This window comes from Dunckerocampus dactyliophorus, chromosome 21 (assembly GCF_027744805.1).
Source record: "Dunckerocampus dactyliophorus isolate RoL2022-P2 chromosome 21, RoL_Ddac_1.1, whole genome shotgun sequence".
NCBI lineage: Eukaryota > Metazoa > Chordata > Actinopteri > Syngnathiformes > Syngnathidae > Dunckerocampus > Dunckerocampus dactyliophorus.
The window spans coordinates 12,821,117-12,846,456 of record NC_072839.1 but is presented as its reverse complement, the minus strand read 5'-3'; the positions used below and the strand labels follow the sequence as shown (position 1 = coordinate 12,846,456).

General features: G+C 44.6%; 1 protein-coding gene across 5 annotated transcripts; it reads left to right on the top strand.

The window, feature by feature from the left end:
* Nucleotides 1-546: 546 nt before the first annotated feature.
* LOC129174277 (dnaJ homolog subfamily C member 13-like) lies at nt 547-25,311 on the top strand. Of its 5 annotated transcripts, XM_054766098.1 has the most exons (58): nt 547-695; nt 2,515-2,595; nt 4,875-4,950; nt 5,045-5,194; nt 5,765-5,806; nt 6,520-6,720; nt 6,799-7,005; nt 7,085-7,180; nt 7,273-7,364; nt 8,614-8,780; nt 8,916-8,995; nt 9,077-9,246; nt 9,332-9,364; nt 9,806-9,905; nt 9,985-10,092; nt 10,173-10,328; nt 10,420-10,476; nt 10,545-10,666; nt 10,771-10,846; nt 10,940-11,035; nt 11,118-11,258; nt 12,791-12,808; nt 13,355-13,437; nt 14,125-14,278; nt 14,350-14,453; nt 14,531-14,690; nt 14,780-14,842; nt 14,913-15,014; nt 15,093-15,197; nt 15,288-15,490; nt 15,599-15,683; nt 16,142-16,296; nt 16,379-16,424; nt 16,502-16,656; nt 16,733-16,934; nt 17,002-17,117; nt 17,201-17,279; nt 17,380-17,515; nt 19,287-19,471; nt 19,547-19,621; nt 19,699-19,818; nt 19,890-20,285; nt 20,372-20,485; nt 20,550-20,666; nt 20,757-20,934; nt 21,431-21,522; nt 21,606-21,705; nt 21,783-21,857; nt 21,932-22,044; nt 22,297-22,466; nt 22,541-22,583; nt 22,655-22,828; nt 22,891-23,070; nt 23,135-23,275; nt 23,354-23,497; nt 23,698-23,797; nt 24,025-24,129; nt 24,337-25,311. In XM_054766098.1, the coding sequence occupies exons 2-57, from the start codon at nt 2,528-2,530 to the stop codon at nt 24,078-24,080; spliced, it is 6,777 nt and encodes a 2,258-aa protein (XP_054622073.1). In that variant the 5' UTR covers nt 547-695; nt 2,515-2,527; the 3' UTR covers nt 24,081-24,129; nt 24,337-25,311. The 5 variants fall into 5 exon arrangements, with proteins under 5 accessions (XP_054622073.1, XP_054622069.1, XP_054622071.1 ...); XM_054766094.1 differs by lacking the exon at nt 24,025-24,129; XM_054766096.1 differs by lacking the exons at nt 9,332-9,364; nt 24,025-24,129.
* Nucleotides 25,312-25,340: the final 29 nt, after the last annotated feature.

Here is a 25,340-nt window from a genome sequence, read left to right as displayed (position 1 = left end):
CGGTAATGCAAAGCAAATTATGGATATGTTATTTGCCCACACTGATGTACATACTCAAGGTAGTGTGTGGTAGTGACATGCTGACTGTCTTTTTTTGCATCTTGTGTGTGTGTGTGTCTGTTCATTTTTTTATGTCAGAATTACTGCATTTTTAATATTTATCGCTAGGTGGCACAATAGTCCTCCAACAGTATGAAGAACATTTCTTTTGCTTGTTCATCATAAAAAACATAAAAAATTATCAGGGAAATGACTGAGTAGAGATTAAATGTGTTTGTTTTGTGTGGCAACTCGATTGTCCGCTAAGACATAAGCATGTATGCAAAGAAACACAACTCGCATAAAAAGTTTAAACGTAAACTGTTCTACAATCAGTTATGAATGTATATTCAAATTCAAAAAGAGCGAAAAACGTACGTTTCACTGATCCGGAACCAGCTGTCGCTGCCTCCGAGTTCTGACAAACCAATCAGCTGACCGCCGCATGACAGGCAGGCCTCGCGCATGCGCAGTGGTAGACTTTTGCCATTTGGAATATGGCAGCGTCCTGAGCGGTGTTGGGGGGGGGGGGAAATACGGCGTAACTGAGCACCTTCGGCTTTGGAGTGGGACCACCGAGAGGCAGCGACAGGGCACCGAGGAGGGCGGGGGGCCGAGGGACGGCTGTAATTCATACCCGCTTGTGATTTTTCCAGGTAACTGTGTCTGTTTGCCCCTTAAAGCCATCTTCTCCAATGTTTGCCTAATTGAAGCCTGCTGCTAATGCGACTGGCTAGCTGCTGTGCAGAGCCACAGTGATGCGCTAAGTTAGCCGCTAATCTTGTGGCTAACATAATAAGATTGGGCTCCAGCTCCGTTCTTCTTCGTAAAGTAGCTCTGTAAAATCAGCTATTTAAGTCGCTTCGTTTCAATAAAGCTGTAGTGAGGCACCGTTGTAGGCGTGTTATTAGCCTGTTAGTCAACCGTGTAGGCCCCTTTGCATTGGAGTGTTGTTGGTAAACCAGGTAAGGCTTGTCATAAATTAGCGTCAGAGATGTGCATTTCCTCCCCAACAAACACAAGTCTTTGCAAGAAACTGCTAGATCCTATCTCCATACTTTGAATAAATTGCTAAATGACATAGCCGTGCCCAGAGTGCGGAATGGCTTTCAATCCAGCTTTATTTCCCTTATTCCTTCCTTGCACGGAGGCATACATTGCTGATTTGTTCAGCTTTTTTGCGTGGAAGGCGAAGGCTCGTTTGCAGGCATACTCTTCCATGACACATGACAGCGTGAACCTTGCACCCTGGCTCATGTTAATGCTGTTTTAACCGGTGAGCCATTCAGTATTATATTATATAGGGGAGGTTTTAAGACATTGTTAGTATTTATACATAAGAATAACATGCTCACCTTGTGAAATTTGTGGCATTACTATGTTATAAAACAATGTATGCATAGGTGAACATTTCCATGACTTCAACAATGAATAAAATGGGAAGTTGCTCCACTTGACCGGATCGGTGTGCCATTTAAATATTGTGTACTTTAGGTCTGGGCAGCACGTTTTTTTTCGGATCCCTGTCAGGGATAGGCCATTAATACCTCACTATTGATTTGCATTCGGACAGGAAGCGCATGGACGGCTTGTCACGTGACTCAACCCTGGCATCTGCCGTGGCCTTTTCATTTTTACACATCAGAATAGAACAGGGAATATGTCTCTTAGCATCATTTCCCTGCCTTGGGTTAAAGCCACCATTTCTTAAAGAAAATGTAAGAATGCTTTGTTTTTGCACATGCATTGTGTTACAAACAATCAATCATTTGCGCACATTGGTGCTTTTCTCATGCACTTGACTTAGACTTTATTGATCCACAAGGAGACACTGCTGCAGACGCCGAGTGTGTGGCTTCCGGCATTCCGTGATTTGGCCTTATTTCAGATTGCAGAGGAAGGAAAGCCGGAGTCAGAATTTTCCAGAGTGCTGACACAGTAGCCCCCCCCCCCCACCCCCCAACTGTTCTAGCAGAAAGGAAAGATGGGGCAGTTTTTACCCACTACAGTGCATGAATGTCCCTAGCAGCTTAAATGCACCTTTAAACTCCACCGTAAACTTCAGCCTTACAGAAGATGCCATATTTGAGTAAGAGACAAACCCCTGGTCTTTTAAAGGATCAGTAACCGGACTGGCTTTTCACCAGTCTATCAATTACTGATCACTCTGTGACAGCAAATCTTCACCTCCTGGCTGTGAACATGCATCCTGATTGTCACCATTGATTTAAAAGCGTAAACATGCGTATACAGTATGATCCGACAAGGGAATGTGGTTAGTTCTGTTTGCCGAGGGAGTCTTTGCCATTGTGATGCAGTATGTGGAACGACTCTGCGAAGTGTGTGCGCCGGCGCGCCGCCAAGCGGGTCGCCATGCTGCAGGAGCGACTTAGGATGTTCGAGACTTTCCTGCTCAGCTCAAACAAAAATGGCACACTTCTCTAATTTCAACTTTCCAACCTCTGCGCTGCTCAGGTCCTGTGAAAAGATGAACGTCGTGAAAGACAACCAAGACCTGGCCTGCTTCTACACCACCAAGCACTCCTGGAGGGGAAAGTAAGACAGACAGATTTTTTTTCCGGCCCCCCGCTTCTTACTGTATGGATTTCAGGGCATGCGAGGCTCTGTCTCTGCTGTATCATCATTGTGTCGGGTGACAACAGCGACTATTCTCTCTCTTCACGCTTGGGAAAAACCTGACTCAGTCCCTCCATTGTGTGGACTTCCTATTTGTGGAAGTACTGTTATGAAAGGAACCTCTAAGAACATTTGGATCCTATATTATTGTATAGTATAGGGTTGATATTTACCTCCACCAAGGAGCTTTTGTATGAATCTGCGTGCGTATATCTCATATGTTACAGTTTACAGCTTTTTATCATACACCAGATGCTCTTTTTTTTTTTTTTTAAATCTTAAAATGACACACATGTGACACGTTGAAGCTTCGCTGAGGCCATCATCATTTCGAGAGCGGATGAGGTCTTCTTTCTCGGGCTGAGAGGCGGCGAGATCATGTTACCAGTACTAAATGCCTTTGTCCCATTACCGTTGTAACATAAACAAGCCTGCAGAGCATTTACCGCCCTGTTAATGCCTCCTGCGGTGCCACCGTCAGGGATGCTGAAAGTGATGACAGGTGACAAATGAAGCATTGTCTTTGTACTGCGGTGGTCATTGATTTTGACCTCAATAGACGATGAATGGATGTTTGTTCACTGTTTTTCATTTTCATATTGCTTCACTTTGTTTGGAAATGAATGAAAGAGCAGAAGTAGTTTTTTTGTTGTGAGATACCGGATGTTGCTCAACATGTTGCATTATGAAACATCAGAAGTGAAAGCAGTAACAGCCTAACCGCGTGCAGCACTTATTGAAATACTTAATGCATCATTACTTGCTAATTTTTAAACATTTAACATGGTTTTATTAGCTTATGGACAGCGTGCACTTTACATTATCCATATGACGCATTCTCCGAACCTGCTAACTAAAAACCTGACGAGGAAGTCAAAATTTAAAGTTGATGTGCGATAGAAGCTTGCTTCTTTTTTGCACCACCACATCATAAAAAAAAAACATGTAAAAAAATAAGCGTACAATCTTAAGTTGATGAAAAACAGGTGCAAATAACACCTTGCACTCCCAAAACATTCACGTCAGTGGTAACATTCATGATGACTGGACACCACATGATTTTTAGATATCAATACTTTTCATTCACATGGAGTATTTTGGCCCCATAACTATAGACTAACTTCTTGCTTTAGAGCTGGTGTGTGTTGGAAGCAAAACAGAAGGCGTTCAAGGCGCTTCCCACGGTAATTAACATGCACGATGGTGGCGGACGCGAAAGGCAACTATTGTTATTGGATTTCCGACGTTCCTGTACTTCGTCAATACTAACCGTGTAGCAGAAATTGTGTGCGTATTTTGCAAGCAGCACATCAGTCATGACTTCTACTGCTAATCTTTTTACAGGGTGCAATTGCAGTTCAAATCAGAGCGACGCAATACAATCGTAATATTCCTGTCAGGTTTTCCCTCCAATAACCAGGTTTAAATCCTTAATCAATAGAAGACCCAACGTTATCCAAGATTCATTATATCATCACGATACCTCAATGGACATACAATAGAGGGTCTTTGTAAAGAGCTCTGCAAGTTCGGAGAACGTGTCATATACTGTATGTAGACTGGATGGGATGCACCAGAGTTAGCATTCAGCTAATTGTCATCTGCAGTCCTGTCATGCATTTCACCTGCTTATGTTAAGTTTACGAACATGCAGTCATGTGTGCCTGCTGATAAAGATATGCTCTGTTTGCACATTAACCCCTCGTTACTTTGCCGTACCTTGAATTACAAAAATGACACCACCACAGTGGCTTTATTATCCAGTCGGGTTGTTACATGAACTGTGTGTCCCGAGCAGATAGGATTGTTTTCGCAAGGGAGAGGCTCACAAAGGAGAAACATAAAATTCTGAAAAGATGCATTCAAATGTCACAAAGGAGAGGGGAACGTGACTCCTCATTGTGCTCGGTCTCCGTGCTCCACTCGAGCCCTCCCCCAGGCCGCTGCGTGTCCTGTCTGTTGGCGTTAAGTCGTGAGCTCGCCTAAATGGAAGATTCACCACACCTCTTCAAAGTCGTGCAGGCCTAATGAAGATGAGGATGTGAGAGAGAGGCCCAGTCAGCATGTTGAGCATGCAGGCTGCTTGTGAAAGCCATTGTGGCGCTTTCTGCCTTCACCGACTGCAAACGGTTACAATCGCACGCTTTCAGCTTTGTGGTGCACAAAGGACAGACAGTGCATCTTTATGTGTGATCCAGGTACAAGCGTGTCTTCTCTGTGGGAACCCACGGCATCACCACGTACAACCCCACCACGCTGGAAGTAACAAATCAGGTTAGCGCCGATTATTCAGGTAGTACTGAGAGTGTGTTGTCATTGGCTAATTCTTTTTTTGTTGTTTGTTTTACGTCACGTGCCGCATTGCTAGTGGCCTTATGGAGACATCTGTGGAATCGGCCCTGTTGGAAAAGGTCAGGGAACAGAGTTCAACCTCACATTCCGAAAGGGCACCGGCAAGAAGTCGGAGACGCTCAAGTTCTCCACGGAGCATCGGACGGAGCTGCTCACAGAAGCACTGGTAAGGACAAACGTGAATTGGATTAGAACGGAAACGCTTCACAGCAATCCCTTGTTTATCACGGTTAATTGGTGAAGTAGGATTCCTTTTTTATAAATTTAATATTTGTGTAGTCGTGGCATAGGAAACCTTTTTACGATCTTCTAAATATTTTTTTAACATTATTAGAGCCATGAATTAACACCCATATAGTCACCTTTACATTCGTATTACCCAATATTGTATCTATAATCAGAGAGCTTTACCTTGTAGGGGAGCAGAATCCATAGCGGACAGGAAGTGAATACACCTAGAATACCGTAGAATACTACGTTCATAAATTGCTGGTCTAAATAGCTTAGACTGTGTTTGAATTTTACTTCATGCTTAATTTGTATCGGTACAATTTGCTTAAATTTGCATATTTTTTGACGAATAATAGGCCGTAGTCAACCACGAAACGGCATCATTCATTATTTAATGAATGTTGGGAAAAACACTATAGAGTGAATGAGCGATGTAACCAAGGATGACTGCACATGAGCTTTGGCAGGCTCTTTGTCTTCTAAAAAGCATTTCTTTCATTCACAGAGATTCCGAACAGAGTTTTCAGAGGGAAAAATAACTGGCAGGGTAAGTACAAAGATATAAGAAGGTTCTTTTTATCGTACAGTTGAGAAAATACATCTAATGATTTATTAAAATGTACTGTATATAAGGGGTGTCACAAGACACTCAGTTCACGAGACGAGACGGGATTGGGTCGAGATATTAACATTACTTTTGAGTAAAGTACAATGAAAAAAATGTGAAAAATATATTACAATATATTGCAATCTACTAATTTAACACACACACACTTCTGCACTCTGTGTGTATGCTAGTGGCCCCGCCTCCACCCACCGAGACAGAGAGACTGTGTGTCTTACAAAAGCGCTCACTTCGTTCATGCTGTTGTTCCATGGAACAAACGTGGCAAGGTGCTGAAACCAATGCACAGAGTGAACTCTCTTCCTGCCTGTTTGGAGGCGAGAGACGAGGAAAACGGACCCGCATGCACATGGCAATATATTGAAGACGGCAAAATTATACATTTCATTTTCATTTATTGTGTGATGAATTTATTTATTTATCGTCCCAGTCCGAGTGCCCATCAGACAGTTTTTTTTCCGAACACAAAATCTTGTCACGTTTTAATCCCGCGAGATCTTGTGACAGCCCTCGTGTACATACATGTGTTTTATGACAGGTGTGTATGGAAATATGCACACGTATTGGTATTTTCCTTATCCCATACACAAACCCTCTTGCCTTGTGCATTTGACCTCATCTTATCTCCCCTCCAGCGTTACAACTGCTACAAGCACCATTGGAGTGACACGCGGAAGCCCGTGAGTTTGGAGGTGACGCCGGGCGGCATTGACCAAATCGACCCTCACACCAACCGGGTGCTCTGTTCCTACGACTACCGCAACATCGAGGGCTTTGTGGAGACCTCTGGCTACCAGGGAGGCTTCTGCATCCTTTACGGCGGGTTTAGCAGGCTGGTGTGTGCTTCGTGACGTCAGAACGCCCATTTGTTTGTTCGTTCAATTCATGCGGCTGTCTCGTTACCTCACTCTCAGCACCTGTTTGCCTCCGAGCATCGAGATGACATCATCCGCAGTGCCATAGAGCATGCTGGGAACTTCATTGGAATCACGCTGCGGCTCAGGAAGGAGGCCCTGACCTTCGAGGGCTTCTTGACGGACAGGCTGGGGAAGTACAGCTCAGATGAGAGCATCACGTCGGTGGCCGAGTTTGTGGTGCAGAAGATAACCTCACGCCATGCGGTCAGGATGCGCTCACTAGTCTTCCGGGTTAGGAGGAGGTCTTGTACTTGTCTAAAGTGGCTCATTCGGTCTCTTTCAGGAGCCCGTTAAGCGTATCTTGGCCCTCACCGAGACATGTTTGGTGGAGAGAGATCCCGCGTCCTACAACATTGTCACCATCAAACCATTTGGAGAGGTGCGCTCAGCAGGCTTGAGCTGCCTGAACTTGTTTCGTCATGTATGAATGTTAATCTGCGTGATTGTCTTGCCTCCCTCCTCCCCTTGCAGGTGTTTGCTCTCATCTGCGATGCGGACAACCCTCAGGTGTTTACAGTCGAATTCATCAGAGGCCAGATCAGAAAGTTCTCCTCCACGGAACGGTACACGCACCTTTTTTTCCTCTTTTTAGGGGAGATGCATGTTCTAGCCTTAATTCTTCCCAGTGGTCACTATAGGTGTGTCTCAATTGCCACACTTTTGAGTGCATAAGTGCGTTCAAACGTTGATGTTGCACTCAACACGGCCCAAATGGTGACTGTGCCGCGATGGATGCTAACCACGCTTAGGCATCTCAATGTTGGCTCCATGGAAGGGAAGGACTAACTTCAGTGGTTGCACTTCACAATTAAAAAGGAGAGAAGGAGAAAATTTGCACCCTCAGGAACTAAGTACATTTGTCCCTCGTTTATCGTGGTTAATTTTTTCCTGACCTGGTCGTAATAAGTGAATTCCCATGAAGTAGGATTCAATATTAATAAATTAAATATTTTCGTAGGTATGGCATAGAAAACCTGTTTATGATCTTCTACATGTAAATACGTGTTTTAACATTATTTGAGCCCTCTAGACATGAAATAACACCCCTATAGTCACCTTTACATTTGTATTACCCAATATAGTAGATATCATCAGAGAAAATAAGCCATATTAGACATAAATAAGATAACAGACTCACTTGTTAGCGGTTTCTTGTTTTTTTTTTTTTTTGGACAGCCAATTTCCCGCGGTGGCTGTTGTCTCATCACTGTATTGTAATGGCAGTTTAAAATGGCTTTACACTCACTTACCCAATATAGTAGACATAATAAGAGTAAATAAGCCATTTAAGACGTAAATAAAACTCCTGCTTGTGTGTGTGTGTGTGTGTGTGTGTGTGTGTGCGTGCTTGACAGTAAATGTGTTCCCTCGTTGACTTTGATGCGTGGAGGAGAGGAGGTGACATCGGAGGGTCACAGTGGAGTTTTTGCTTGTCGTGGGTTATGGCCCCAACAGTAGACCATGTTATTGTGATCATTATGTTGTTATTATTGTGCTGGTTATGAGGTAACGTAAACCTGCAGTAAATGCCTGTTCTGGTGGTGTTTGTCTCAGCGAACAATTACCGACACCTAGTGGCCAATGTGGAATACTACATTCGCAATTAGAACGCGTCTTCTGCCACGTTTCTATTTTAGTTCTTTTAGCGTAGTATTAATTAATATTAATTAGTATTCATCAATTAATATTTGAAAAAGTGCAATAGAGTGAGAGTGGGATGTTCGAATTGCGATGTAAAGTGGGACGACTGTACACAGTGCATGTGGTACACTTCCTCAAGTGTATTAAGTGTTTTCCTGTGCACTCCTGCAGGGACTCTTTGCTGGCCAGCCTGCTCGATGGCGTCCGTGCATCGGGTAACAGGGACGTGTGCGTCAAGATGGCCCCCACGCGGCGCGGCCAGCGATGGGGCCTCCTCAGCATGCCTGTCGACGAGGAGGTGGAGAGCCTGCATCTGAAATTCCTAGCAGCGCCTCCCAGTGAGTCAGCGCTCATAGGATTAATTAAGAGTGTGAGGTTGTCGTCGCTGGCGATAATGAAGCGCCTGAGAATGACTTCATAACACAATATTGCGATGAAACTGACCGACTCACTACCTGCTTTTTTTTTCTCAGATGGAAACTTTGCCGATGCAGTATTCCGATTTAACGCCAACATATCCTACAGTGGTGTGCTCCACGCAGTAACACAAGATGTGAGTGTGCGTGATGTCTGCCCGTGTGACTTCAGTGTTAGTTTTCTTATCTTTGTTGTTGTTCTCTCTATTCATCACCAGGGTCTTTTCTCTGAGAACAAAGAGAAGCTCATCAACAACGCCGTCCTGGCTCTCTTGACGCAGGAGGCAGAGTTGCCCTCACTCAATGCCGAGCTGGAGAGCCACTTTCAGGCCATCCGGCGCTTGGTGGCCTCCAAAGCCGGCTTCCAGGCCTTCACCCAGCTGCCTAAGTAAGGGTTGCGGCAGGCAGGCCTACCGTTTTTAAGTCCTCTCTTTGTTGAGCTGCTGGTAACAGGCATGCTCTGTCATTCCAAGGTCTGGACAAGGGTCTGGACTCACAGACGGAACGTAAATATCAATCCATACATCTCAGTCTGGCCAGCGTCTGTCTCTTTTCCCGCCTGTTCTTTTCTCCTACGCTCCTCTCTTGGCTTGCTTTCACTCAATACTGTTTTTTTTTTTTGCATCTCTTTTCTGGAATTGAGGCATGCACGTCTGAAAGAAGGTTAAAGTCGATTTGTCAACTTTCTTTTATCCCTCTCCTTTTATTTTGTCTCGTCTTTCTGGGTCACTGAGATGTATGACAGGAAGTGTATTTACTTGTTAGTTTTTATGCAGCGTTGCAGATGAGCCAGAATTGTTTATTTCTGAAAGTACTCAATTAAAGAAAATAGAGAGTGGCTGTTTTTGCCATTGGAACATCAGGCATTGTATCAGGAATCCACTATTAGCGCTATTTACGCTCTCTTCTGACATTATTGACCTTGAGTGCATATTGGTGTGTTGCAGGTTTAGGGAAAAGTTAGGAGTTAAGACGGTCAAAGCTTTAAAGAGGAACAACAACGGTGTGACACACGCTGCTATCGACATGCTCTGCGCCCTGATGTGTGTAAGTAGAACCTCATTATCTTTTATGCCCTTCAACACAAGTCTCAAGTGTCTGAAGACCTCCTCCGTTGTCCAACCAGCCCATGCATGACGACTATGACCTGAGGCAGGAGCAACTCAACAAAGCATCTCTGCTGTCTTCTAAGAAGTTCCTGGAAAACCTTCTTGAGAAATTCATTACCAATGTTGTAAGTCTTTTCCTGCTATGGCTGAGATATTTTGTGTTAAAGTTAGTAAACCCCCTTTTATCTTTTTCCTTGTCATCCAGGACCATGGAACAGGGGCTTTGGTGATCAGCTCCCTATTGGATTTTTTAACGTTTGCCCTGTGCGCCCCTTACAGTGAAACCACTGAGGGCCAACAGTTTGACATGCTGCTTGAGATGGTGGCCTCCAACGGACGCACGCTCTTTAAACTCTTCCAGGTCTAGAATGCATTCTGTCAAATAAATAATAGTTCTGTGATTCATTTGTTCGAATTCATTCAAGTTAGTGTTTCCTCTTCCGTATTGTTAGCATCCCTCTATGGCGATTGTGAAGGGCGCTGGACTGGTAATGAAGGCCATTATTGAGGTAATGATAAAGTGATTTTGAGTGCACCTCCTTTGAGTCATCACTCGCTGACATTGGTTAAAATTCAGGAAGGGGACAAGGAAATCGCCACCAAAATGCAAGAGCTGGCTTTAAGCGAGGGGGCTCTTCCTCGGCACCTTCACACCTCCTTGTTTACCATCAGCACGGACCAGAGGATGCTCACCAACAGGTTGCACACACACACACACACACACACACACACACACACACACACACACAAACAATATTATGTTAGCAGTTTCAGCAAAGCAGCTGTCTTCTTGTTTCAATTAGACAGCTGAGTCGTCACCTGGTTGGTCTGTGGACCGCAGAGAACCCTGTCGCCATGAACCTACTCAAGAGAATATTGGTAACGCTCTCATTTATTTGAAAGAAATGTCTGTGTTTTTTGTTTTTTTTTTTTAAATTCACACAGCTGAACAACACCGTGTTCACTTTTTAGCCAACAGGTCTGCTAGCTTACATGGACAGTCCGGATACAGTGCCAGAGAGAGATGTGGATCGAATGCATGTCAGAGACAACTTGAAACTTGCCACGGTAACGACAAACACATATAAGAGACAAGAAGCCTCCGCCTGTTACCTTCCTTTTTAGGACCATTTTTTCCTCCCGTGCTTAGGACCAGCTGAACCGAAACAAGGTCCCCGAGTGGCAGCGGATAGCCGGCAAAGCAGCCAAAGAGGTGGAGAAGTTTGCCAAGGAGAAGGCGGATCTGGTTCTGATGCACTGGAGGGATAAGATGGGCATCGCGCAGAAGGAGGTAAGCCTGTTGTTATCGATTGTTGCCAACTCGGGCCTCTTGAACAGTTGCTCCTCCAAGCAAGACGGATACAATAAATGCTCCAAACAAAGAAATGATCCAAAACCAGAAACACACAAACACCATAAAACAACTGCATGACAGAAATGCTGCAGGTTGACAGAATCTACCAAGGGAGCCAGACCTGAGGGACTGAAGGAGTAATATTTTACAGTACAGTGATCCCTCGTTTATCGCGGTTAATTGGTTCCAGACCAGACCCTGATAAGTACATTTCAGTGAAGTAGGATTCCTTATTTATAAATGGAATATTTTCATAGTTAGAGCGCAGAAAACATCTTTACAACCTCCTAAATACGATTTTTAAGATTATCCCTCGAGACATGAGTCACCCTTACACTTGTAATACCCAATATAGTAGACATAGTAGGGGTAAATAAGCCATTTAAGGCATAAGACTTGTGATTGTGTGTGTTGCTATAAATGTGAACTGAGTGGCGGGAGGACAGGAAGTGACGTCAGTGGTTGAGAGTTGACTTTTAGCTTGCCGTGGGTTACGGGCGCAACAGTAGCCCTTGTTGTGAGATAATTCAACCCTGCAATAAAAGCCTGTTGTTCCTGCGATCAAGTCAGGTGCTTGTGTGCCTCACTGAACAATACAGTAACATTACTGACACCTAGTGGCCAACGTAGAATACTACATATCATTCTGGATGTGTCTTCTAATTTGGATTTTACTTCATTTAGCCATTGACAATGCTTAATTTAGGCAAAGAATATGTAAAATTAGCTTTAATATGCATATTTTAACAGCATGATTTATTCATTTATATATTTTTGAAAAAACGTGAGTGAAATTTGAACTGCGAGGGGCGACTGTGGTGGAGCGCAACCAATTTTTACAGCAAAGTGTTTAAACAAAGACGTAAAGAAAAATGCAACTTTTCATTCCGCTAACTTTCTTCTGGGCGTACCACTCATGTCTTTAAATACAGATATCCCTCAGGTCTGACGCCACCGGTATTTCTATTTTGTTCCATGAACTTGGGGCATATCTCTCATGCAGTTGTTTTTGGGGCTTATGTGTGTTTTTGGCATTTGTAGCATTTCTCTTTTGCATTTTTTTTTTTGGTGGTGTTTGTGTGTTTTGGCTCACATCTGCATTTGGAGAATTCGGACGTTGCTGTGCGATGCACCATAATTTCGCATTGAGCGAAGATGTCTCAATTGCAGCTCGGGGGGCATTTTTGCATATTAAAAATAAAATTAATTCACTATTTGTTCTGTTTCTCAGGTTTTTACTGAAATGTGCGGGCGTGTGCCAGAATGGCTGACACCCATTACAAATGTCTTATCGAAGCCTTTTACAAATTTTAGTACGACAATTTGTTGTCTCATTTTGTTGCGACTCCATGATGTTTAATGCAAGGAACAACAAAAACAATAATTTCTGTGTGTTGTCTCTGCCCCGCCCGCCCCCGCCCCGCCGCTCGTCCCGTCTTGTCTGTTGTCTCCACTGTCAAACTTTGTAGCAGGACAGAAATAACCTGGTGAGTAGGCCCGCCCGACCGAATCCTTGCTGTTTGCCATGATTCCTGTCATGCGTGCGCGCTTTTTCCATCCAAGTATAAATTCTTCCATCCTCTCATTAATAAGCATCTTTTACGCTCAGAGTTGCCTTAAAATAAACTGACTTCATGCTTTAAAATCTGTTAACAAATTGGAGGTCAATAAGAAGAAAACAACTGGTTGTCATGAAAGAAAAAAGATATTTATTCATGAAATGTATAAAATAATTACAAATCTAGCTTTCTTGCTTTAGCATGTTTATGGGCTATGGAGAATTTTGGAGTTTTTAAGTTGTTATTGTATGTGCGCATTGGTGATATTTTCTTTTTTGGTGCCACTTGCCCTCCATGTATTCTCTCTCTTTCTTTTTTTGTCACTTCGCATTGCACTCCGTTGTTGCCATCTTAAAGTGTCTGCCTTGTCTTTGCAAGTTGTCCGTTTGTGTCTTCATGCCACACCTTGTTCATACTTGAACACATTTGAAATACTTTGCAGCGCGATAGAAGCAGATAATTGTTTGTTTGCAGAATCCCAATCAAAAGCCGGTCATCCTGAGAAAAAGACGACAGCGGATCAAGATTGAAGCCAACTGGGAGCTTTTCTACTACAGGTACCTCAACACCGTTGCCTCTGTTGACTTGTGCAGGGGTGTCCAAAGTGCGGCCTGGTGTGGAAATATAATGAATTCATTATTAAGATATATTAATAAATGTTATTGTTAATTACATGACACTTTGCTTCATAACCTCTTACACATAAGCTGAGGCGTTGTTCAGATGGCTTAGCAAATATTGACCTACATTGGATTGGTTTTAACGTCATTAATGAACAAAATGTATCCGAGTGGCCCCTCGCATCTTTTAATTTGTCTGTATGCGGCCCTAAAAGTTTGGACACCCCTGTTAGCACTTCCTGTCCACATGTCCAGAATACATTTACACACTAGTCTTATTTATGTCTGAAATGGCTTATTTTCTGTTAAGATGTCTACTATATTAGGTAATACGAGTGTAAAGGTGACTACAGGGGTGTTATTTCATGTCTAGAGAGCTCTAATAATGTTAATAAATGCCATACAGGTTTTCTATGGTCTAACTACGAAAACATTAAATTTATAAATAAGGAATCCTACTTCGCAGAAATACACATCGAGCGCTGTATCTGTTTTGTTTTGGGGGTTTTTTCTTTTCCATTACGCTTTTTTTTTTTTTTTTTTTTTTTTTTTTTTTTTTTTACTTATAGTTCCCAAAATATGGTCGTTTGTGACGTCCACTTTCCCACTGTTGTACCTGTCAAGATTCCAGCTGGACCATGCACGCTCCAACCTAATCTGGAACCTGAAAACAAGGGAGGAGCTGCGGGACGCCCTGGAAGGGGAGATGCGCGCCTTCAACGTGGACCGCGAGCTCGGCAATGCCACCGTCATCTCCTGGAACCACCAGGAGTTTGAGGTTGATGCCGATCCCACGCGTTTATTATTAGCTGGGCCTTCTAGCGTTTTGCCTAAATAATATCTCTGCAGGTGAGATATGAGTGCCTTTCCGATGAAATCAAGATCGGCGACTATTACTTGCGCCTCCTGCTGGAGGAGGATGAAAATGAGGAATCAAGTGCCATCAAGAGATCGTAAGGACCGGGCAAACACACTCACTGCAACATTTTACTGGGCGCTCAACTTTTGCTTTTCGTTCTTCCACACACAGGTACGAATTCTTCAACGAGCTCTACCACCGCTTTCTGCTAACGCCCAAAGTCACGATGAAGTGCCTGTGCTTGCAGGCGCTAACGATAGTTTACGGCAAGTGCTTTGAAGAGATCGGCCCCTTCACTGACACAAAATACATTGTGGGCATGCTGGACCGCGTGAGTGCAGGCTGCTAGCAAATGAACATGCTTGCTTTGTTTTGGTGTCTTATTTATTTACATGAAAATGCACTTGTGTGTGTTTGCAGTGCACCGACAAACTGGAAAGAGACAGGCTCATCCACTTTTTGAACAAACTGATTCTTAACAAGGTACTTGAATGCTCTCTCCGCAAGAAGGACTGAAATAGATTTATTATAATATGAATCTTTTGTGCTGCAGAAAAATGTGAAAGATATAATGGACTCTAACGGGGTGCGAATCCTGGTGGACCTGCTCACCTTGGCCCATCTGCACACCAGCAGAGCTACTGTGCCACTTCAGGTAAACGTGGAGCTTTGCCCTCATGAAGACACTTTAAAAACCAGAGGTAAGATTTTACAACTTGCACGTTAAATGCAGAGCAACGTCTTGGAGGCAGCGCCAGACATGAAGAGAGAGAGTGAGAAGGAGTGGTACTTCGGAAATGCCGATAAAGAAAGAAGAGGACCTTTCAACTTTGAAGAGGTGTGCATGTCTATTTGCCGTACTCTGGAAATCCTTCACACAAAATCCCGTTTTGTTTATTCAGTCTTTTATATGTGATTTACATTCCAGATGCAGGAGTTTTGGAACAGCAGCGTCCTGACCGCAAAGACTAGGTGCTGGGCTCAGGGGATGGATGGATGGCGCCCCCTGCAGGCCATCCCGCAGCTGAAGTGGTGCCTCCTGGCCACCGGGCAGGCGGTGATGAACGAGTCTGACCTGGCGACCCTCATCCTCAATATGCTCATCACCATGTGCTCCTACTATCCCAGCAGGTCTCTGAGGCTTTTTGGTTATATTATTATGATAATATGCCATAATTCCAATTATACGTGACTTTTGATTTTTTTTTGTGTGTGTGTGTGTGTGTGTGTGTGCTTCAGGGACCAAGATAACGCCATTATTCGTCCATTACCAAAGATCAAGAGGATGATAAGTGACAACGCTTGCCTCCCTCACATTGTTCAGGTACAATGTGATATAAATTGTGACATACAGTCGTCCCTCGCTAGATTAATAAATGATCGCTCTTCCGTGGTTGACTATGGCCTATATGGCTATATGTAGTATTGTGGTCACTAGGCATCAGTAATGCTATGAGGCATGACGATAGACTACATTACTTTTCCCACTACATGGAGACTGGCCGCTGAGCCGACATGAGACGGACATCTCATGGCAGAGATTGAACGAAAAAATTGTTCTCCTCTCATTCCGTGTGGAAGTGGTAGGTTTTTGGAGTTTAAAAGTGACTATTGGGGTGTTATTTCATGTCTGCAGGGCCGTATTTAGAAAGTCATAAACAGGTTTTCGATGCTCTAACTACAAAAATATTCCGTTTTTTTATATTAAGCAATAAACGAGGGATGAGTGTGTATTTTTCTGAAATAATTTTGTGATGATATCCATCCCCCTTTTCTCTTTAGTTGCTCTTGACGTTTGATCCCATCCTGGTGGAAAAAGTGGCCAATGTCCTGTACCTGGTGATGCAGGACAACCCCAACCTGCAGCGGCTGTACTTGAGTGGAGTCTTCTTCTTCATCATGATGTACACCGGCTCCAACGTGCTTCCTGTTGCAAGGTAACAAGCACGTTGTGCCAGCTTCCTGCTCATCCAGTGGACTGCAAACCCATTAGTGATTATTAACCTTTACTGCTTTTAGGTTCCTGAAGTACACTCACCTGAAGCAAGCCTTTAAATCAGAGGAGGTAACATTGTTGGAGATTTCAAACACGTCCAACCATCAGTTGCAAATAACGCACGTTTGTTGCGTGTCTCCCTCCAGTCTAAAGGCCTGGACATTGTGCAGCGCAGTGTTCTGGGACCCGTTCTTCCAGAAGCCATGGTGTGCTATCTGGAGAACTATGAGGCAGAGCGCTTCTCTGAGATATTCCTGGGAGAATTTGACACCCCTGAGGCCATTTGGAGCAGCGAGATGAGGCGAGAGGAATCTGATTTGTGTATTGCGTGTGAACAAAGGACGACTTGCTTAGTTTTTGAGTCATTTCTCTCTCAGGCGCATGATGATTGAGAAAATCGCAGGCCACATTGCTGACTTCAGCCCGAGGCTGCAGAGCAACACGCGCGCCCTCTACCAGTACTGCCCCATCCCTGTGATCAGCTTCCCTCAACTGGACAACGAGCTCTTCTGCAACATCTACTACCTCAGACACCTCTGTGACACCACCCACTTCCCCAACTGGCCTATTCGAGATGCTGTATGTATGCTTAGTTTGTCATCAGTTTCTGGAAAAACACTTCACTTCAACATCACGAACCCATTAGGTAAAGCTGCTTAAAGACACACTTGAAGCTTGGAAGAGGGAGGTGGAGAAAAAGCCACCGTCCATGTCGGTAGATGATGCTTACGAAGTCCTCAACCTCCCCAAAGGACAAGGACAGTGAGTGAACTTTTCATTTTCCTACTCCGTGCGTTAGATAGCTGCCTATTCATTATAAATTGTTCATGATTTTCTGTTTAAAGGCATGAAGAGAGCAAGATCAGGAAGGCTTACTTCAGGCTGGCGCAGAAGTACCATCCTGACAAGAACCCTGATGGCAGAGTGTGTAACATCACCTCTCGCACACACAGCACACTGTTGGTTTGAGCCTTTTTTTTTTTTTTTTTTTTTTTTTTTTAAGTCAGCTCAATAACTGTTTCAGGACATGTTTGAGAAAGTCAACAAGGCCTATGAGTTCCTTTGCACAAAGTCTGCAAGAATCCTAGATGGCCCTGACCCAGAAAACATCATCCTCATCCTCAAGACCCAGAGCATCCTCTTCAATCGGCACAAACAAGGTATGCAGTACACTACGTCTCTATTTGCAGCGAATAATGGATTCAATGATTTGACACTCTAAACGTGGCATGGGCAGGTTGCCGGTTTCAAGGTTTCAAAACCACTCCAATTTTGCATCCTACAATATGAGAGAAAGAGGAGGTCCAGTGCGGCCACTACGTGGAAATACTTGGTCACGAAACTGGGCTCTGATGAGTGGAAACCACAAGCATCTGCTGTGTTTCCATACGTAGGGCATCGATAGCACCGGCGCTGTTAGCTGCCTCGTTAGCATTGAGTGGCGCCGGTACGGCCGCACTTTTGGCGCAGTTGTCGGTCGACATATTCCTCACGTGGAAGGTCACCCAATGTGGAGATGTGTTTGAGAAGGAGACAAGAGTGGAAGATAAGTGGTATAAAGCGTTTATACTATTTATACTATTTTTGCCCAAGATTATCATAGCGTCAGAATCTCATACTGGCCCAAGCCTACTGTAAACATAATAATACGCCTCTCGCAGTTGCAGGCTATCGTTGGCTGGCAGAGGCCCCACTCCATTGTACCTTACTGACTGTCACTTTGCACCACAAAAGAGTGAACTGGACGTGCCTTTACCTTAGAGCAGAGGTGCTCACACTTTTTTAGCCTGCGAGCTAGTTTTAAAACGACCAAGTCCCAAAGATCTACCTACTACTATAAATATAGAAAGTATATATATATTTACAATAATTATTTAAAAGATATTAGTAGGTATTTATGTACGTTATACATGTATATCAGGAGTGCACGCACTTTATAAAACATATAACATATACAAAATGTAACCAGTAAACTCTGAAATTCTATTGTAAATATTCTTGATTAGTATTTCACATTTTCAAAGTTTACAGGCAAAGTAGTTGCGATCATAATTCACTTCAATATGGAAATAAAGATAATTACACATAACTCCTAAATAGTTGTGTACATAACCTGAGTACTGGTAATATGTCAGTCACATTAGCTATGTAACGTTCATTCGGGCACACAGTTCATGTATTACATCCAGTTAGCATTTGCTATCAAACATTAGCGATATACAAGAATTTAACATGATTATGCAAAAGACAATGCAGCCCAAGTCAAGGCAACATATTGAAAAGGTTTCACTAATGGGCACATTTTTAATTTCATCATGAAAAAATAGCTTAAGAAGCGAATGTGTAGAAAACACTGATTTCTGTAGTAGAGTTCATGACGCCAAGCAAAGCCAGTAAACGACACTTTTTTTCAACGTAACTAGCCGCTACAAGTGAACAGACAACTTTAGTTAAAGATATAGACATCTTACCGTAGAGTTAGTTCATCCATAATCACAATAATAAAGATGAAAGTTGCATCTTCGTGTGTAGCTTGAAACGCCCCGGGGGAGCAAGCGCGAATCAGGAGGGGATCTTAATGTCAGCTGACTGATGTCATGACGACTACAAAGTGACGTTTACGCAATTGACCTAAACTACCTTGGCTATCTACCGGTAGCTCACGATCGACATAATGGCCACCCCTGCTTTAAAGCATCTTCCTGCTGCAAAATGTTGACTTCTGAGACAGCGCCCTCTGCTGGATTCCCCTCTGCAACACTCGTTCTATTCATAGTGCCATCAAACCACTTTCTATAAGCCACCATTAAAAATATTAATATTGTACAATAGAACCACAGAAAAGAAATCCATGACGAGGCTGGGATCTACCGTGTGTGGGAACAGATGGAGGTCTTCAAATAACGGATGTCACTTTGACTTTCCAAACAGAACTGGAGCCCTACAAATATGCCGGCTACCCCATGCTCATCAAAACAATCACCATGGAGACCGAAGATGACCAACTCTTCTCCAAGACCTCCCCTCTCCTCCCGGCTGCCGCTGAGCTAGCCTTCCACACCGTCAACTGTTCAGCTCTCAACGCCGAGGAGCTTCGCCGGGAGAACGGCATCGAGGTTTGCTTGTTTACGAGACGTGTCGCCGTGCTTGTGTCGCGCGGCAACGTTTGATCGTTCTCTGACAACACTCAGGTGTTGCTGGAGGCTCTTTCGCGTTGTGTCTCCGTGTTGACTGCATCCAGCAAGGCTGACGACATGGCGGTTCAGGTACACCGCGTGACATCAAAGTGGTTAATGATCTCTTCCGTCATTCGTATTCCTCTAAAAAATGTGATTTTTCTCAGGTGTGTGGGCACGTCTGTAAGTGCTACAGTGTTGCGGCACAGTTTGAGGAATGCAGAGAAAAGATCATCGAGCTGCCCTACATCATCAGAGACCTCTGTCACATCTTGTATTATGGAAAGGTGAGACCGTTTGCTGCTTTGATGTATCAAGAAGAGACTTTTCAGACTTTGAGACTGTGTTCTCTCCTCAGTGTCTTCCCAAAACCGCCTCCTTGGCGGTTCAGTGCGTCAGCTCCTTCGCCGTGGATTTCTTCCTCCAGACCCATCTGTACCACGCCGGCGTGCTCTGGCACCTGCTGGTCAACCTCTTCAACTACGACTACACCCTGGAGGAGAGCGGTGTGCAAACGAGTCAGGAGACCAACCAGCAGCAAGTGGCCAACAACCTGGCCAAGCTCAGCCTGGTGGCCCTTAGCCGCCTGGGAGGCTACCTCCAGACGCCGCACAGCCCCAACGGCAGCAATCCCGTGCCGGAGACCAACGGTGTGGAGGGTACGCCTCCGGACAACCCCACTATTCGCAAGAGCCTTGCCTCCATGTTGACGCCCTACATCTCCAGGAAGCTGGGAGTAGGATCTTCCGCTGAGGTTCGTTGACCGAGTGGATAGTTCATGTTTTGGCCTCCTGCAAGGGAACACAGTCTGAGCCTCATGTTCTCTGTTGATCACTGAAGGTCTTGAAACTGCTGAACAGTAACTCTGAGAACCCCTACCTCATCTGGAATAATGGAACACGAGCCGAGCTGATGGAGTTCCTGGAGAGTCAACAGGAGGGAAACATCAGAAGAGTAAGAGTGACACTTGTTTATTTGCTAATTTCCTACTTTCTAACCTGCATTTCCTTCCTGACAGGGGGAAAACGATAAGAGCTTTGGTGCTGATTTTGTGTTCAGCGATCACAGCAAAGAGCTGATAGTCGGGGAGATCTTTGTGCGGGTTTACAACGAACAACCAACTTTCCCACTTGACGTGAGTTCTTCCAGTGCAGTTAAACTGACATTTCCCTTCTCACACTCCGGGTGTTAACTTTGCAACTCTTCCACACACTCTCACTTGCAGTTTCCCAAAGCGTTTGCAGCGAGTCTGCTGGACTATGTGGGCTCTCAGGCCCAGTACCTCCACACACTGCTGGCCATGAGTCAGAGCAACAAGGTAGAGTCCCAGCAGCACGCTGAGCGGCTCCGCTTTGCAGAGATGGCTCTAGAGGCTTTACGCAATGTCATCAAGAACAACCCTGGTGAGACACTGCTCTTCAAAAATTAACTTGTTGACTTTTTGTATGATATGGAATAGCGGTGTTCCGATACAACTTTTTCACTTCCGATCCAATGCCAATAACGCATACTTGAATACTTTTATGACTTATTTTGTAGTGTGGAATGTTAGAAAAGAGAACAATCATCAGCAACAGTAGGTATGAGGAAAACTAACCCATTTACTTCTTTACGCATCTGGAGTATAGTTTTATCCATAACATAGTGGCGGCTAGGCATAATATAGCAAGGTTAAAGGTGCTAAACCCGACTTTACTCACCTCCGACAGGGACTGGTGATCTTTTCTGTTCTAGCTAATGACTTTTTGTCATCCTGTGGAACACTGCTTCAAACACACAATGAGTTTGGTGGCATTAAACGTCTCTGATTGTGTTCTGTTCTGTTCTGTGTTGCACACCGCTGCCGTGTTGCTTTTAAAATGTACAGACCCTTTTCAATACTCTTGTTTGTAATTCCAGGCTCCGAGACGGAGTGCATCGGCCATTTTAAGTTGCTCTTCTCCCTGTTGCGTGTTCACGGAGCTGGCCGCGTGCAGCAGCTGGTGTTGGAGGTGCAAAGACCGTCTCCAAAACAAATATCCAAGGTCTGAGATGCTCCTCTTCCTCATGTGAGACTTCTTTGCTTCCCTTGCAGGTTGTGAACACAGTAACATCAAATCAAGAATGTGTGAGCAACATCGCAGAGTCTCTGGTGTTGTCCAACCTCCTCTTACTGCTGCACTCTCTCCCATCAAGTAAGACATCACCCAGTAGCAGAAAAAACTCAATCTTATTCCATTGTGCTCCTAAATGTTGATGTGTCGTCTTCTAGGCAGGCAGATGGTGTTGGAGACCATCCATGCATTGACCTCCAACACCAAAATAGTCAAAGAGGCCATGGCTAAAGGTCTGTGTGAATCATTTCTATAAAAGATGTTCAGCTTGATCATGCTAACGTGTTTTTTTTTTTCCTCCATGCAGGGGCTCTCATATACCTGCTCGATCTCTTCTGCAACTGCACTCACCCTCAGGTTCGCACACAGACGGCTGAGCTCTTCTCCAAAATGACCTCAGACAAGCTTGTCGGGCCCAAGGTTGGTGTTGCAAACATGCAGCATATTATTCGTCTAAATCAGTGTTTCCCAACCTTTATTGAGCCAAGTGTGGCATGACTTATTCTGGTTTATGATTCTGCCTGTCACTATAGGTCACCGCCACGGACAAAGATTAGATTATTTGTAGTAAATAAAATAAATTCTGAACAACTAAGTGAAATTGGGTAATTGGCGTGCCACGGTATAGTGGCTGGGAGTCACCGGTCTAAATCAGTGCCCATTTCCCACCAGGTTCGGCTGACTCTGATCCGTTTCCTTCCGGGTGTGTTCATGGACGCCATGCGGGACAACGCTGAAGCAGCGGTGCACATATTTGAGGGAACGCACGAAAATCCTGAACTCATTTGGAACGATAGCTCCAGAGAGACTGTTTCCACCACTGTGCGGGAGATGATGCTTGAGTAAGCCACAGAAAGTGTCCAGTCAAGGTGTCAGCCTCGGTAGTATCCGCTCTTAAATGGTGTGTGTTTTCCAGGCACTTTAAACAGCAGAAAGACAATCCTGACGTCAACTGGAGAGTAAGTTCAGAGAGACAAGTAGCTGTTGAATGTAACGCAATGTAAAATCTGACAGTTATCTTGCTGCTCAGCTGCCAGAGGACTTCACTGTGGCCTATGGAGCTGGACAGGGAGAGCTAGAAGTGGGCGGAGTCTTTTTGCGCATCTTTATTGCCCAGCCGGGCTGGGTGCTGCGCAAGCCTCGGGAGTTCCTGGTATCTCTCCTGGAGACCCTGACGGAGTTATTGGAGAAGAACAACCCCAACGTAAGCTAATTGTGGTGTAAAACATCCCCACTTACACTCAGACATGTCTGATGTTTTCTCAGGGGGAGGCACTGGAGACCGTCACCACGGCAGCAGTGTGTCTCTTCAGCACACAGACTCAACTCGCTGATCAGGTCCCACCTCTGGGTCACTTGCCCCGCATCCTCGCAGCACTCAACCACAAGAACAACGCCATTCCCAAGAGCTCCATCCGTCTCATCCACGTGCTCTCGGATAATGAGGTAATCGAAACAGGTTTTCCATTTCCCCACAGTAAAAGAGATGACTTAAATTGTATTTGTGTAGCTCTGCGTGCGCTCCATGGCTGCCCTGGAAGCCATCGGCCCGCTCATGACTGGAATGAAGGTCCGTGCAGACATGGCCGGGCTGGCCTGTGAGGCTCTGAACCGCATGTTTCAGAAGGAGCAGACAGAACTCGTAGCTCAGGTACACCTTTCCCCACATTATGTCTATGCTGTCACTGAGTCCGGTGTTGCCACAGTTGAACTGTTTCCTGCTGCTCAGGCTCTGAGAGTGGAGCTGGTTCCGTACCTCCTTAAGCTCTTGGAAGGAATTGGCTTGGAGACCTTAGACAACCCCTCAGCTACCAAGGCCCAGATTGTAAAAGCTTTGAAGTCTATGACTCGCAGTCTGCAGTATGGAGAACAGGTATGATGCTTGATCACCAAATCTAGGGGCAGAGGTTGCCCTAAGTATTTTTTTATTGGCCCTCGGCACATTGGAGAAATAAAACTAAATAGTTAAAATGGCAAAAATGGGAGAAATAGAGCAAAAAGGCACAATGTAAAGAGAAAACGCTGAGTCCGGGTAATGCATTTTTTTTAATATGGTTTTGTAAATGTTTGCAGGTCAATGAAATACTAGCAAAATCCACGGTATGGAGTGCCTTCAAGGACCAGAAACATGATCTCTTCATTTCCGAGTCTCAGACCGCAGGCTACCTGACAGGTAGAGTAATTCTTTAGATTCACCCAGCTGGTAAACACATGGAACAATAAGGTTGGAAAGGTAGATTGTGACCACCTGTCTCTGCTTTGCTGTCTTCTAAAATTAAAAAAAAAGCGCAGACTTTGTGGCTGATTCCTCACACGGGCTTAAATCCAGCGCCCTTTTTTCTTTCCAACCCCCTGAACTTCCTGGCTTTGCCTTTTCTGTCCTCAATATTTCCTCCTCAGGGGTTTCCACTCCCTCTCTCCTGGCCGCCAGCAGCCCACTCCGAGGTGGGCTCTAGACTCCTGAGGTGTACCCTCAAAACCCTCCTCTCTGTTGCACTAATGCAGGTAGACTCTGCCCTCCGACTGGCATCCCTTGCTTCTTTACCACTCCATTCCATTCCCATCTTTCCATCTGTGCAATGCTTACCCTCTCCATGCCAAGTATCATTTACTAACACCGACACCATTTTTAACATGGCTGTGAAAGCTATTAAGACAGTCACAGAGCGTTTCACCTACACCATCTCTGACTCATCTCCCTGCCACCTGCAGGGCCAGGAGTAGCAGGTTACCTTACAGCAGCAGGAAGCAGCACCACGGTAATGCCCAGCGTCCCACCACCAGTGGACAGCGACCACGGAGACCACGCAGACCAAGGCTGATGGACACGATCGACCAGCACAGTCAGGCTCAGGCACCCTGACCGCCCTGCAAGCCTCAAGGTCGCCGAAGCTCACCGGGACTGTTCGGCTCCCCGACATGCGGGGATGGGGTGGAGAGGAGGTTGTCATTGACAGTCACACCAAAATTTCTACAACGCGTCCTCCTGTATCGCCACCAACCTCCACCCGCCCTCCAACTGGCACTCATAAATTGTTTGAAATTGTCTTAACAGATGACCATCTTTTGTTTCTTCCAATGACACACAGAAGAGTTTACTTTTTGTATGAATATATTTTTTATTGTAGTTATTCTTTTTTCCATGGAAAGACATGGGAAGACTTGACACTTATCGTTTCTCCCATCTCTTTGGCCTTTTGCTATCCTGATTGGCAGCACTGGCCACCAAATTCTCAACCTCACGTCGGTGAACCTCTTACATCATCACGTCCTTGTCAAGACTGCATCTCAAGAAAAAAAAAGTGTGTCATAGAAAATTGCAAAAGAGATTTGTGCTCCCTGTTTCACCTCAAGGATCTTCAGGCTGCCCCCAATTTTTGACGCGTCTCTGCTCTCCAGACTTTAATTCCTACTTCATTCCAATTTTCATGGCTGCCTCAATTTTGTCATTATTCTCCTTCCCTCAATATGCTAAAGGCACTAGAATATTTATAAGTGAATAACAACCCTCGGAAATGACATTCGGCCGAGTGGACATGACGAATGATGTTGAATCTGTGTGAAAGACTAGTGCAGTCTGTGAAATGTTCAATGTAATATTGCGTATATAAACTTTCTATATTGAATGTACATTCAAAAATAAATCAGTCGCACTTGTACATAAAATTTTAAAAATAAAAGGGAACCCGCAGCGTTTATTTGTGTTTGTTTACATA